Source organism: Oncorhynchus masou, chromosome 23 (assembly GCF_036934945.1).
Source record: "Oncorhynchus masou masou isolate Uvic2021 chromosome 23, UVic_Omas_1.1, whole genome shotgun sequence".
NCBI classification, from domain to species: domain Eukaryota; kingdom Metazoa; phylum Chordata; class Actinopteri; order Salmoniformes; family Salmonidae; genus Oncorhynchus; species Oncorhynchus masou.
The window spans coordinates 31,472,652-31,487,552 of NC_088234.1; the positions used below are offsets into that span (position 1 = coordinate 31,472,652).

Genomic DNA, 14,901 nt, shown 5'->3' on the forward strand with positions numbered 1-14,901 from the left:
CACACTTCCTCAAAAGTGAAATCTGAAACATTCATTTCCTCCTTGCCCCGGCAAGTCAAGGTACTAGGTACAAACACATCCGACCAACAAGCAAAACTGGCTTCACCGATATGGCCGCTCAAGTCTTTATACCTCTATTCTCCTAGAATTTGTCGCTTAGGCACAGATCCAGGATCAGCCTACCATCCACATATCCTAACTGGGACCATTAAGTGGAGAAGTGTGAAACTGACCTCTACATTTAAAGTATATGCTCATGAGCTGGCCCTGTCTGAGCTGACTTGAGTGGGTGGTGTATGTAGGCATCTGTACTAAGCCATAAGGGAAATGGTATCTACCATCCCACTATCAGATAAGAGGGGCAATGTTTGCTTTTTGTATAAAATAGGTTTTGATATTACTTAACTGTTTTACTGGTAATGGAGACATACATTTCTGCCAACAAAATGACTTTTTTTGCGTGTGTGTGTTTCAACTATTTAACTTTACTAGAATGCTTAAAAGCCCGCTAAAATGTTTCGTATCGGGTTTTTCGGCCAAAAATATATCATATCGGTGCATCCCTAATTTAGACCGTTTGGAAGTTTTATTTTCCTCTGCTTCGAAGTGCAGTGTGGGTAGAAAAAGTGATTGTTCTCATTATGAAATTATCAACTTTTCCCTGTATATCTTACAATGGCCATACACACTAATTGTTTAGAGCAAAACTAGTGCTGATTGTGAACCTGAAAAATCAAAATAAAATCTAACGTAGCCTAAGCCCTGATCAGCTGGTAGGTATAGCCAGATGAGTCCTGACTCAGGCAGTTGCTTAGGCGACTTTATTCAGGTAATAAACAAATCGAATCTAATATTGGCCAGCCATTTTACAAACATTTGAATGCTGAAGCTGAACACGGCCTGCGTCTCGGTGGTCAGCGTGCGAAGCAACACACAGTGTTTGACTAGGCTGCTGATATCGACTGGGTTGTTAAGCATGCAAAATTACTTGTTGATCAGTGAAACGGTGACATGCTTAGTTCGACACTGAAGGAGAGGACGCAGCAGTTGTCACTAAATATATACGTCTTTTCGGGAAAGTAGATTGAAAGTAATATGTGCAAAACATTTGAGTGAACCGGTGATTCGTAATGTTTTAGTCGTTTTTAATAACTGATCATGCATGCTACGTTTGGATTGGTTTGGGGTCCCACGGACCGACGCATTCGCGTCCTAAACAGGGACCGATGTGTATCGGTGAATCGTTCCATCCCTACTGTAAGCATGACATCATCATGTGGGGCACTGAGCGAGCGTGTTCCTCTGTAATCAGTCAGGGCTGTGGGCTCCAGGGTGGGCCAGGGGTCAGGAAGTGTGTGTATGTGCGTGTGTGTGAGGGCACGCCCAATGCCCAGTCTAGAAATATCAGTGAAGGGGATCACCATAGCATCAGATGATTATAGGCGCTGCTGAGTAGTATCCATTTTGAACTCATTAAAAGAAAGGAAAATAATTTGAATCAAATGCTGCTGGATTTAGACTTGGCTTTGGTTTGGAATATGTTCTCTCTCTGAACCTCTTCCTCTCCTTTCTATCCCTCTCTCTCTCTGGCCTAGCCCTTTCCACTATGGGTTCGTGAAGTGCAGTAACCTGTGGTTCCACCCCCTTGCTCTCGCTCCCTCCCTCCTTCGCTCCCTCCCTCTCTCGTGTCTCAATGGGGCCCTTTGCTTTCCATAACAAAGGCTTCATTCTGTAGCTAGAGGACTCCTGATATCTCCAGTAGTGATAAGTATATTTTTTGTCCTAATCTGTTGTGGTCTAGTACTGTCTTTTTGTTAGCGAGGGTCATCTACTTTAAGTGATGCCTGTTTTCCCATTAGCCTACTTGGTGTGTGAACTGCTGACTGCTCTTAACTTGCAGATGATTGTTGACACATCAACTGGGATTAAGGGGCAGGGCAATTTAATACTCGCTATGGACTTTCTTCCCTCCTTACTAGCACTGACTTTATTGGGAAAGAATGTACTTACTGTGATATGTGGTTGTTCCAACTAGCTATCTTTAGATGAATGCACTAACTGTAAGTTGCTCTGGATAAGAGTCTTCTAAATGTCCAAAAAATGTAAATGTGAAGGCCTGTCCAACCCATGCGTGTGGCAGAGTGGAGCAGAATGTAGAAGTGTGTGTGTGTCCGTCCCTCCCTCCCTCTCTGGGCCCATGGAGCACCCGGGCATGTCAGGTGTCACTGACATCTGTGCAAATGGGGCCGTTCTTTAGCTGTGTGCTTCTCAGCGAGTACACACACACCCACTCTTGTCACAAAATGTTGCCACTATGTTGAGCAAGCTCTCACACACAGGGGGTGGATTTTTGCGATTGCGGGGTGAACATAAGGATTTAACATTCCAAAAATATTGAACTTGTTTTTTTTTTTGTGTGTGTGGGGGCCGGCATGAGAATGTTTTTGCTTAGTTGACAAAAGTAATTGGAGCACGGACCTTGCAACATTTTGACACAAGATGTGGATTCTTTGGTGGTGAGCTCAGGGCTTTAGTGTTTTTTTCTTTTTCCCTCTCCTCTCTTTCTTTCCTCTCTCTCTCCTCTCCTTCCCCCTCATTAAGCACTATCCCTCTGTGCCTCCCCCCTCCCGCCCCCAACTCAGCCCAGCTGGAGAGAACATAGCTTGTTGCCCAAAGTGTGTGTGTGTAAGCAACATATCCTTCAGCACACCAGAGAATTGGCTAGTCAAAGTTGAACTTGTACTCTTTTCTTCCTCATCTCATGTTCCTACCTCTCTATGTTTCAGGTGTTAGTTTTAGTGACCCCAAGTTTTCATATGTTCCAGTTTTTTAGTCTCATCTATTTCATCTTTGTCGCGCGTCTGTCATCTAACTCTTTATGTGAATGGATGAATAACAAACCTCTTTCTCTCGCTCCTCTCTCCTTCTTTCCGTCCCTCTCTCCTTCTTTCCGTCCCTCTCTTTCTCTCTCCTCCCCTCTCTTTCTCTCGGTTCTCCTCTCAGGGAAGCGATGCGGAATTACCTGAAGGAGCGAGGCGACCAAACTGTCCTGATCCTGCATGCAAAAGTTGCACAGAAATCTTATGGCAATGAAAAAAGGTAACCAACCACCACTTAGCCTACACACCGCTTTCCATACTCTCCCACATACCTCACACATTCCATACCTAGAAAGGCATGTTGAAGAGTTCCCGGTTTCAATTTAATTTGTGGGTTAATAGTATGGACTAAGAGGCAGTAGAGAAAAAAGCAAAGCCACATTCCAATGTGTCTGTGTGTGACGTTGGTGTTTTGGCCTCTCCGGCTTTCCATTTCCCACCGCGGGTCAGACGGGGAAGTGAGCATTTAAGTTCTCTGCAGGGCACATTCAGGTGAAGGCCATAGAGACACAGGGGTTAGGGGTGTAGGGCATAGGGAATAAGAGGTTAAAGTGTAGATGGCAAGGGGATGGTAAGGTTAGGCAGGTCGAGCACATTCTTGCCCCCCAGACATGTAGGGTTAAAGGGTTGGGGAGCACACTGAGGTAAGTAAAGGGTAATAAATTGAGAGAAGTGGGTAAGATGTTGCATAGTCGTTGTAGGTTGGGTTAGAATGGTGGAGTGTGTGTGTGTGTAGAGAGTAATTCAGCTGTACTTAATATGGTCATCCTGGGTGAAGTAAATAAATAGATATAGGGAGTTAGACAGACTGAAAGGGTTTGAGCTCTGGCTGCCATTACACCAGGACTATCTCTTAGTAAATCAGGAGCTCTCAGCCAACACTGTGACACCTCCGAGGTTTGGAGCACGAGAGAGGAGGAGCAGGTGTGTGTGTATTAAATAGAGGAATTCCTCCACTTTCCATGCTCCTCTCTGGTTAAAGTTGCACTGACTGGGGCCCCAGGGTCGAGATGTGAGCGAGGCCCATTTTGGGGTCTGACCCGTTGTAGCAATGCACCCAGGGATACATCAGACCTCCAGTCATTCCAGTTTTCATAATCGGTCACAAAGCCTAATATACAGGACATTTTATATACTGGCCCCATTCCCCTCATCTACCACTTATTCATGAACTATTGGAGTCTAAAGTTTGACTCGACTGTAATGCATCTGTTTAGTCTGTGTTTAGTCCCTGTGGTTCACTCACTGGAACAGGTCCAACTTCCAACATGAGAAGTGTATGCTGGTGTTGCGTGGATAATCACTGTTACACAAATCATATAGTCACACACACACACTTGTGAGTTAGGGTTTGATTCTCAACAGACCAAACCGATTTTTGGGGTCAGCTCACTGGGTGTGTGTCCCCCTCTGTATAAGGAAGACCTCTCCAATACATGGCATAGCTGTGTGTGTTCACAGTGTGTGTGTTGATACACAAAGGAGCTCTGAGCATGAAGGAGTTGTGTGCTTGTATTGACAGGGCTTTTCCTCCGAAAGCTCCATCTCCTTTTTGCTCTTCTGTTGTAGGAGGTGAAAGTAGACATCACTCTCACACAGACTCGTGTTATGTGTCACTCACCTCATCAGACGAGACACACAGTCTCATTTGACAAAGTCATATCGAGAGCAACATAGGCTGCCGACTTTCCTCTTTTCCTCACAAGCTCCTACAAATAAGGCACTTTGGTTTGGTTGAAGAGTCATCTAAACTAAGTGTGGGGGATTTCTTTAAAATAAAATAGGGCAATTTATTCTAATTTTTTTCTGAAGTGACATGACTTTATAAGATGCTGTCGAGGACCACTAATGAAAACGAGCGTTGTAATTAATACTTTCAAGTGATATCCTCTGGGTCCACATTGTACATTTTGTTGTATATGTCTGTTACCTAAATTAAATTCAATAGCAAACTAGTAAAAGTGTTGTTTTTGGCATCTCTATTTTTCTCCTGACCTGTCTTGCTGATAGGCTGAGGTACTGGCTAAAATGCAAGTTCTTGTCAGATTACAGCTCGCCAAATGGGTTATTGTAATAACATTTCACCCCCCCCTTAAATTAAACAAAGTTTTACAGGATTTAAGTAGATGTTTTGCCAAGTTGTCTGTCACACAAAGAAATCGACTGACACTTTATTCCCAGTGCAATGACTGCCACTGTATTTTGATACCACAGCGCCATGTAGTGGCAGAAAGTGAAACATGAAAAAAATGTCTAGGCTGTTCTATTCTGTTATGTCTGTGTAAAGTCATCATATTAATAATTTGGTGTGTGTGTGAGGCCTGGGCAGTGGTGTGTAGTTCAATTATACTGATGGTTTTGTGTGCGCGTGTGTGCGTGCAGGTTCTTCTGTCCTCCCCCGTGTGTGTACCTGATGGGCTCTGGCTGGAAGAAAAAGAAGGAGCAAATGGAGAGAGACGGCTGCTCGGAGCAGGAGTCTCAGCCCTGTGCCTTCATAGGGATAGGAAACTCTGACCAAGAGATGCAGCAACTCAACCTAGAGGGAAAGGTAGGGTGCAGCACACACACTTCTTTCCTTCACTTTTACTCTCACTTCCTTCCTCTCAACCTCTCACCCCCCCTCTCTCGTTCACATGCTCACACACACGGCACTATTACTCTTTTTTCTCACCTTCTGTCTATAATTATTTCATAATAATAACAAATAGTATCTATGTCACACACACGCTCAAAACAGTGCCTCGCACTATCTGACAACCGTTGCTTAATCACACACACACACACACACACACACACACACACACACACACACACACACACACACACACACACACACACACACACAAAGCAAATACTAACCGGTGCCTGCCATTCCTAAATAAGCCCATCTTTCTACTCCCTCTCCATCCCTCCCCCTCAGAACTATTGCACAGCCAAAACCTTGTACATATCAGACTCCGACAAGAGAAAGCACTTCATGCTGTCCGTCAAGATGTTTTACGGGAACAGCACAGACATTGGCGTCTTCCTCAGCAAGAGAATCAAAGTAATCTCCAAGCCCTCCAAAAAGAAGCAGTCCCTGAAGAATGCAGATCGTGAGTCACACACAACACACAGGCGGACGCACACACTACACTTTACGAACCAGGGCTGGGTTCAAATACTATTTAGAGTATTTAAATGACTTTCAAAGACATTTCTTTGGAAACATGTATATTAGAACGTATTTGGAAATACACTTGGAAAGTATTGGCATTTATTTGAAAATAATCAAAAACACAGACAAGTGTATTATCAAATACACATATTGAAATACTCCCATGCATTTGAACCCAGGTCTGTTTGGAATTTGAAATAGTGCGTTTTTGAAATAAGTATTTGAAAATATACTGAACAAAAATATAAATGCAACAATTTCAAAGATTTTACTGAGTTACAGTTCATATAAGGAATTTAGTGAACTGAGATAAATAAATTAGGCCCTAATCTATGGATTTCACATGACTGGGCAGGGGTACAGCCATGGGTGGGCCTGGGAGGGAATAGGCCCACCCACTTGGCAGCCAGAACAAGGCCCAGCCAATCAGAATTATTTTCTCCCCACAAAAGTGCTTTATTACAGACAGAAATGCTCCTCAGCACCCCCCCCCCCCACCCCCACTCAGACGATCCCAAAGGTGAAGAAGCCGGATGTGGAGGTCCTGGGCTGGCGTGGTTTGCAGTTGTGAGTCCGGTTGGATGTACTGCCAAATTCTCTAAAACGATGTTGGAGACAGCTTATGGTAGAGAAATTAACATTAAATTCTCTGGCATCAGCTCTGGTGGACATTCCTGCAGTTAGCTTGCCAATTGCAACACTCCCTCAAAACTTGAGACATCTGTAGCATTGTGTTGTGTAATGATCATGCTGTTTAATCAGCTAATTGATATGCCATACCTGTCGGATGGATGGATTATCTTTGCAAAGGAGAAATGCTCACGAACAGGGACATAAACAAATTTGAAATCTTCTTAAGCTTGTGAAACATTTCTTGGATTTTTACAATTTTAGCTCATGAAACATGGGACCAACACTTTACATTTTGCATTTATATGTCTGTTCAATGTACAGTTGTGGCCAAAACTTTTGAAAATGACACAAATATAAATGTTCACAAAGTCTGCTGCCTCAGTTTGTATGATGGCAGTTTGCATATACTCCCAGAATGTTATGAAGAGGGATCAGATAAATTGCAATTAAGTCCCTCTTTGCCATGCAAATGAACTGAATCCCTAAAAAACATCTCCACTGCATTTCAGCCCTGCCACAAAAGGACCAGCTGACATCATGTCAGTGATTCCTTCGTTAACACAGATCACTCTGTCATGCTGATTGAGTTTGAATAACAGACTGGAAGCTTCAAAAGGAGGGTGGTGCTTGGAATCATTGTTCTTCCTCTGTCAACTATGGTTACCTGCAAGGAAACACGTGCCGTCATCATTGCTTTGCACAAAAAGGCCTTCACAGGCAAGGATATTGTTGCCAGTAAGATTGCACCTAAATCAACCATTTATCGGATCATCAAGAACTTTAAGGAGAGCAGTTTAATTGTTGTAAAGAAGGCTTCAGGGCGCCCAAGAAAGTCCAGCAAGCGCCAGGACCGTCTCCTAAAGTTGATTCAGCTGTGGGATCGGGGCACCACCAGTACAGAACTCACTCAGGAATGGCAGCAGGCAGGTGTGAGTGCATCTGCACGCACAGTGAGGCAAAGACTTTTGTAGGATGGCCTGGTGTCATGAAGTGCATCAAAGAAGCCACTTCTCTCCAGGAAAAACATCAGGGACAGACAGATATTCTGCAAAAGGTACAGGGATTGGACTGCTGAGGACAAGGGTAAAGTCATTTTCTCTGATGAATCGCCTTTCCGATTGTTAGGGGCATCCGGAAAAAAGCTTGTCCGGAGAAGAGAAGGTGAGCGCGACCATCAGTCCTGTGTCATGCCAACAGTAAAGCATCCTGAGACCATTCATGTGTGGGGTTGCTTCTCAGCCAAGGGAGTGGGCTCACTCACAATTTTACCTAAGAACACAGCCATGAATAAAGAATGGTACCAACACATCCTCCGAGAGCAACTTCTCCCAACCATCCAGGAACAGTTTGGTCATGATCATGCCTTTTCCAGCATGATGGAACACCTTGTCATAAGGCAAAAGTCATAAGGCAAAAGGAAAAAGTGACAACTAAGTGGCTCGGGGAACAAAACATTGATATTTTTGGTCCATGGCCAGGAAACTCCCCAGACCTTAATCCCATTGAGAACTTGTGGTCAATCCTCAAGAGGCGGGTAGACAAACAAAAACCCACAAATTCTGACAAACTCCAAGCATTGATTATGCAAGAATGGGCTGCCATCAGTCAGGATGTGGCCCAGAAGTTAATTGACAGCATGCCAAGGCGGATTGCAGAGGTCTTGAAAAAGAAGGGTCAGCACTGCAAATATTGACTCTTTGCATCAACTTCATGTAATTGTCAATAAAAGCCTTTCATACATATGAAATGCTTGTAATTATACTTTAGTAATTATACTTCATAGTAACATTTGACAAAAATATCTAAAGACACTGAAGCAGCAAAATTTGTGGAAATTAATATTTGTCATTCTCAAAACTTTTGGCCACGATTGTAGTTTTAAATAACAGGCTATATATAGGAAATTATTAGAAAATACTTTCATATAAAATTCGGGAAACATTATTTGAAAATACTCATATGCCGGTAATACTTATTTAAATAACAAATATTCAAATACGCAGGTCTGCTATACAAACACAATCTACATATCAATATCATTCATAAGGCCCTGCTCAAATGCTTTGAAAAGGCATCCTTCCCTCCTCCCCTCATTGAGGTTACCATTAATCTAACATGACTCTGTTAGGTGAAATTGAGGGTTCCAATATACATCGTTTACTATCTTATCATTGTACATTAGTGATTACATCAAGGGAGGACGGAAGGAGGCATCTTTTGAAGTACTCTAACCAATGCTGATCTCTACCCTTCACAATGCCGTTATTGCTCTTCAGAGGGCGCAACAGTAAAAGGAGAAGGAAAAAAAACGATGACAACCGAGGCATGAAAATGACCCAATGTTCAATATTGTCAAATACCTGTAGTGTTTGTTTTGCGGCCGTTTTCTGCCCTCTAATCACACTTCTTATCGCCCAGTCATTTCATCTTGCGGTGATGGGGACATGTTTTGGGGTTGTTCCATTTGAGTGTGGTCTCTTTATCTCTCTCTCTGTGTGTCTCTCCTACTGCAGTGTGTATTGCATCGGGGACCAAGGTGGCCCTGTTCAACCGGTTGCGGTCCCAGACGGTCAGCACGCGCTACCTACATGTGGAGGGGGGAAACTTTCATGCCAGCTCCCAGCAATGGGGTGCCTTCTACATCCACCTGTGTGAGTCTCATGCACACACACGCGCAAGCACACGCTCGTACCTGTATTCTCACATTTTTCTCACACACACACACACACACACACACACACACACACACACACACACACACACACACACACACACACACACACACACACACTCAATACTTAATCACTCCTATACGCTCTCTCATATACACACTAACCACACATACATTTACAGTGGCCTGAATGAAATGTTGTGTGACCGTATCTCATGGGTTGTGTTTCCCAGTGGATGACGAGGAGTCTGAAGGAGAGGAGTTCACTGTGAGAGATGGCTATATCCACTACGGACAGACGGTCAAACTGGTCTGCTCTGTCACCGGGATGGCCCTGCCACGACTGGTACTACCCACCACTTTTACTTTGGTTTCTCACCCCCCCACCTCTTTCAAGTTGTTGTTGTATTTTATATATTTTGTCTTTATGCATGTCAAATTATCTCTCTTTCTGTCATTATTACTGACACACACAAACACACACACACACACCCGCACATGAACTAAAGTTGCCAGTTAATGTCTTGATGTGATTTGTACACTTCTGCCTCGACAACTAAACACCATCCTCTCTGTGTGGGTCAGATCATCCGTAAAGTGGACAAGCAGACGGCCCTGCTGGATGCAGACGACCCCGTCTCCCAGCTCCACAAGTGTGCCTTCTACCTGAAGGACACAGAGCGCATGTACCTGTGCCTTTCCCAAGAGAGGATCATCCAGTTTCAAGTGAGTGAGACACTTCCTCCCAATACAACTTCCAATTCAATTTAGTCGCAACCTTTTACTCAAACTACATATCTAACATTCGCCATAATTTTGACCACATACTTGCTGTTAATCAATCAGAATTACCTTTTTAGGAAACGTCTTCCTGGATAGTGACCATTTAGTTAATTTCTATGATAATGACAGATTTGTAATCTTCAAATTGAACATTTGTTAGGCAGATCCCACCTGAAAATGGAGGACAAAGCTTGTCGGTGCTCTGTGCTGGTCCCCGTTGCTTGAATAGGTCACAGCCTTTGTTTTTCTACGATTTATATTGCCTTGTGATTCCATCTCGGGTAGATGACCGATTTAGAGTGATCTTCATCCTCTAACTGAGTTAATTTAATGTTAAGGTGACACGTAATAGGTCCCTCGCTTAGGTGTTCTCTTTCAATCTAACTCTACATCAGAGATCACCATAGAGACAACAACTTATCCAGGATACAGCGACAGTCATAACAAACACATCTATATTCATCTACTTATCTACATCTGATGATCAAGCGCTACTGGCTCCCTTTGACGTGTATGTGTGTGTGTCTGTGTGTGTGTGTGTGTGTCTGCCTCCCCCCAGGCCACTCCATGCCCAAAGGAACCAAACAAAGAGATGATCAACGACGGAGCGTCCTGGACAATCATCAGCACGGACAAGGCTGAGTACACCTTCTACGAGGGCATGGGCCCCGTCCACTCGCCTGTCACCCCCGTGCCTGTGGTCGAGAGTTTACAGGTTAGAAAGGGACACACACACATGGACAGACACACTCACGGTTGCACACACACTCCATTCCTATCATAAACAACTATTCGTTCCTCTCGCAGTGCTCCAAAAATATTTGTACACACACGTCCTTTAGACCCTTTACGCCATTCCATCTCCATCTCTTCCTCCGCCAACAAGACATAAACATTTAGACTTGTTGTATTTGTGTGTTTGTGAAGCTAAACGGTGGTGGGGACGTGGCCATGCTGGAGCTGACGGGACAGAACTTCACTCCAAACCTGAGGGTCTGGTTTGGAGACGTCGAGGCAGAGACCATGTACAGGTACCGACACACCTCCCTGCTCCTTTCAAGTTTGGGCTATTTCAATACTAGGGTTGCAAAATTCCATTAACTTTCTCCAAATGTCAAGCTTTTCCAGCCAACCGGAATTTCAGAAACACTTCAAATGAAGTCCAACTGAAGATGCTAAGGATGGCGCCGACAAAGATGGTCGCCTCGCTTCGAGTCCTTAGGAAACTATGCAGTATATAAATTTGAGAACAAGGCTACCTAAATTATATCAGCATATTGATTGCACTATGTGTGGGGGTAATACACTGCTACTCTAACTTCCGCGATGCATACAAAGCCCTTCCCCGCCCTCCCTTCGGCAAGTCCGACCACGACGCCATCTTGCACAAACCGTCTTCTAGGTAGAAACTCAAACAGGATGTACCAGTGACTAGAACCATTCAACGCTGGTCTGACCAATTGGAATCCACGCTTCAAGATTGTTTTGATCACATGGACTGGGAAATGTTCCAGGCAGCCTAAGAGAATAACAACGGCCAATACGCTGACTTGGCGTGTGAATTTATAAGGAAGTGCATTGGAGATGTACCCACTGTGACTATTAAAACCTACCCTAACCAGAAACCATGGATGGATGGCGACATTCTGAACTGAAAGCGCAAACCACTGCATTTAACCATGGAAAGTTGTCTGGGAATGCGGCTGAATATGAACAGTGTAGCTATTCCCTCCGCAAGGCAATCAAACAAGCAAAATGCCGGTACAGGGACAAAGTGGAGTCGCAATTCAACGGCTCAGACACGAGACATATGTGGCAAGGTCTACAGGCAATCGCAGACTACAAAAAGAAAACCAGCCACATCACGGACACCGACGTGAGTAAAACATTTAAACGTGTTAACCCTCGCAAGGCTGCTGGCCCAGACGGCATCCCTAGCAACGTCCTCAGAGCATGCGCATAACAGCTGGTTGGTGTGCATACGGACATATTCAATCGCTCCCTATCCCAGTTTGCTGTCCCCACTGTTAAGTTCTTGTTTTATGTATCCCTATATTTCTGTTATTATGGGGCTATCACTCAGTCAAGAGTGCCCATGCGCAGGAAGTCTAGTCGTTGATGGACCTGGCCTTGAGTGTAATGGCTACCTTTGTGGGTGTTCATACGGTATAGTAAACTTTGTTCAACTGGAACCTTGTCGTTGTGTCATTTCGAGTTAACATTGGTAGCAGAGGATGGATAATAACTACAATGTGCCACCTCACTTCGACGAGAAGAGGTCGTACGAAAAGTTGGAAAAATGAACTTGGAATCTGGACACGCGTTACTAATCTGGATGCGAAAAAGCAAGCACTTGCGGTGGTATTATCGCTGAAGTGAAGAGCGGGAGATACAGCACTGGATATGGCCGTTGAGGATTTGAACAAGGATGATGGAATGGGAACTTTGATCAGAGCACTGGATTCTGTATTTCTTAAAGAGGAGAAAGGCCATGCCTACGAGGCATATTCAAACTTTGACAGTGTTACGAGAAATATTTTGGTTGCAATGGCGGACTACATCATTGATTTCGAACAGAGGTACAATAGGATGCGCACGTACGACATGGTTCTCCCGGATGCAGTGTTAGCCTTCAAGTTGCTAGATACTGCGTGTCTAGATGGTAGGGAGAAACAGTTGGCTTTGACTGCTCGTACTGTGCTGACTTTTGCATCTATGAAGGCGGCACTAAAAATAATATTTGGTAAAAAGACTGTCGCGCCAATAACAGATGGAATGCAAGTGAGTGACGCAGCATATTACACCGAGCAGCAGGGATAAGGCGCCAACAAGTCACGTTCTCAAGACAACCAGAAGAGGGCGCCATTTCCTGACACAAATCCACTGGACAAATATGGAAGGAGATCAAAATGTGCTATTTGTCAAAGCACTTACCATTGTGTTAAAGACTGCCCTCATAAAAATGAACAAGTTAAACTAACAGAGGAAAATGCAAACACAGAGGTAAAGCAGTGTAACATTACACTGTTTTAAAATGAATCTGCTTCTGATACTGAGATTTTTATAGTTGAATCCTTAGGATCTGCTGTGATTGATACTGCATGCACATGGACAGTGTGTGGTGCAAAATGGTTGATAGCTATGTCAGTGAAATAAATATGAAAGAAGTACAAAATATGATTGACACACCAAGCAACAGAGCTTTCAAATTTGGAGATGGGAGAATTGTCCATTCTACCAAGAGTTAAGATACCAGCAAACATTGGTCAGACTGTCACATTGAAACAGAGGTGGTCCCTACAGATATCCCCTTACTATTAAGCAAAGCTTCCCTCAAGAAGGCAGGGGCTGTACTAGACATAAAAAATGACAAGGCAGTGATGTTTAAACAACCAGTGACTCTTGAACTTACTACCTCAGGCCACTATTGTGTAAACATTTTGGACAAAGACATCACAGAGTCCATGCAAAAATGAGATTCTGTCTGACCGGGAGCACGGAGATTAAGACAGTCACAGACAACATGAACGCAAATGAAAAACACAAAGTATTGTTGAAGCTTCACAAACAGTTTGGACATGCTACAGTTGACAGATTTCAGAAGTTACTCAGCAGTTCAGGGAATAATGATGATGAGAAGTACGAAACTGGAAGCGATGTGTACTACAAACGAGTTGACTATCAAGAGTGGAAAGGACCGGGAGTAGTCATTGGTCAAGATGGTGTGGTGATATTTGTGAGGCACGGAGGCATCATTGTCAGGGTGCATCACTCAAGATTGCGGAAAGTAAATGATCAACAAGATAGAGGGGCTGTTGCTGAGAATCAGTCTCCTAATGAAAATGACAAAAAGGACACAGTAACAGACACAAACCTACCAGATGTCACATCCAATGATATGGACACTGAAACTGACACAGGAAATGGAGCAGAGACCTTCAACCATGCCACAGATCATACTGTTGAGCGTTCAAATGAGGAAAACATTAATCAACAGCCACATGTTAAGACAACATGGTTGTTCCAATCTGAAAACTGGACAAACTGTTAAATACATGGACAGAGAAAGTGGTATTCCACATACAGCAACAGTCATGTGACGAGCAGGAAAAGCCAAAGGAAAACACCAGAACTGGTCCAACTTGCAGTACTCTGAACCAGCTACACTTTCTGGTACAACCGGGTCAGCTGACCTGTCACTTGTAGATAATCTCAGAATTGAACCAATGGAAAATCGAGAAAAACAGAATGCCATTCAAAATGATGATGTACTTAGTGGTTAGAGCGTTGGACTAGTAACTGGGAGTAATCTGTCGTTCTGCCCCTGAACAGGCAGTTAACCCACTGAACAGGCAGTTAACCCACTGTTCCTAGGCCGTCATTGAAAATAAGAATTTGTTCTTAACTGACTTGCCTAGTTAAATAAAGGTAAAATAAATAAAATACATTTGACTCAGCTCAACTTGATGAGCTCAGTAATTGGAGGAAAAATGGAGTGTTTGAGGAAGTCAAAGACATTGGTCAAAAATGTGTCTCAACAAGGTGGGTGTGTACCCTTAAAGAATCCTTAACTGGAATAGTGCCTAAAGCATGTCTAGTGGCTAGAGGTTTTGAGGAGCTGGCTGCTAAACAACTCCCAAAAGACTCACCGACATGCGCCTTTGAGTCACTCAGATTGCTGATGTCAGTGATCTGCCAGAAAAAATGAAAACTTAATTCCATAGACATCAAATCTGCATTTTTACAGGGAACAGAGCTGTCAATGGACATTCACATCT

At 43.7% G+C, this 14,901-nt stretch overlaps 1 protein-coding gene across 5 annotated transcripts in view; it reads left to right on the forward strand.

The window, feature by feature from the left end:
- The window catches only part of LOC135510743 (recombining binding protein suppressor of hairless), an 87,018-nt gene that overhangs the window by 63,663 nt on the left and 8,454 nt on the right, over positions 1-14,901 (forward strand). For 2 of the 5 annotated variants that reach the window (XM_064931910.1, XM_064931911.1), the window contains exons 3-10: positions 3,004-3,099; positions 5,262-5,427; positions 5,800-5,974; positions 9,183-9,320; positions 9,574-9,686; positions 9,926-10,066; positions 10,683-10,838; positions 11,051-11,154. In XM_064931910.1, the coding sequence (XP_064787982.1) occupies positions 3,004-3,099; positions 5,262-5,427; positions 5,800-5,974; positions 9,183-9,320; positions 9,574-9,686; positions 9,926-10,066; positions 10,683-10,838; positions 11,051-11,154 (1,089 nt within the window). The other 3 variants (XM_064931915.1, XM_064931912.1, XM_064931914.1) reach the window with 3 other exon arrangements.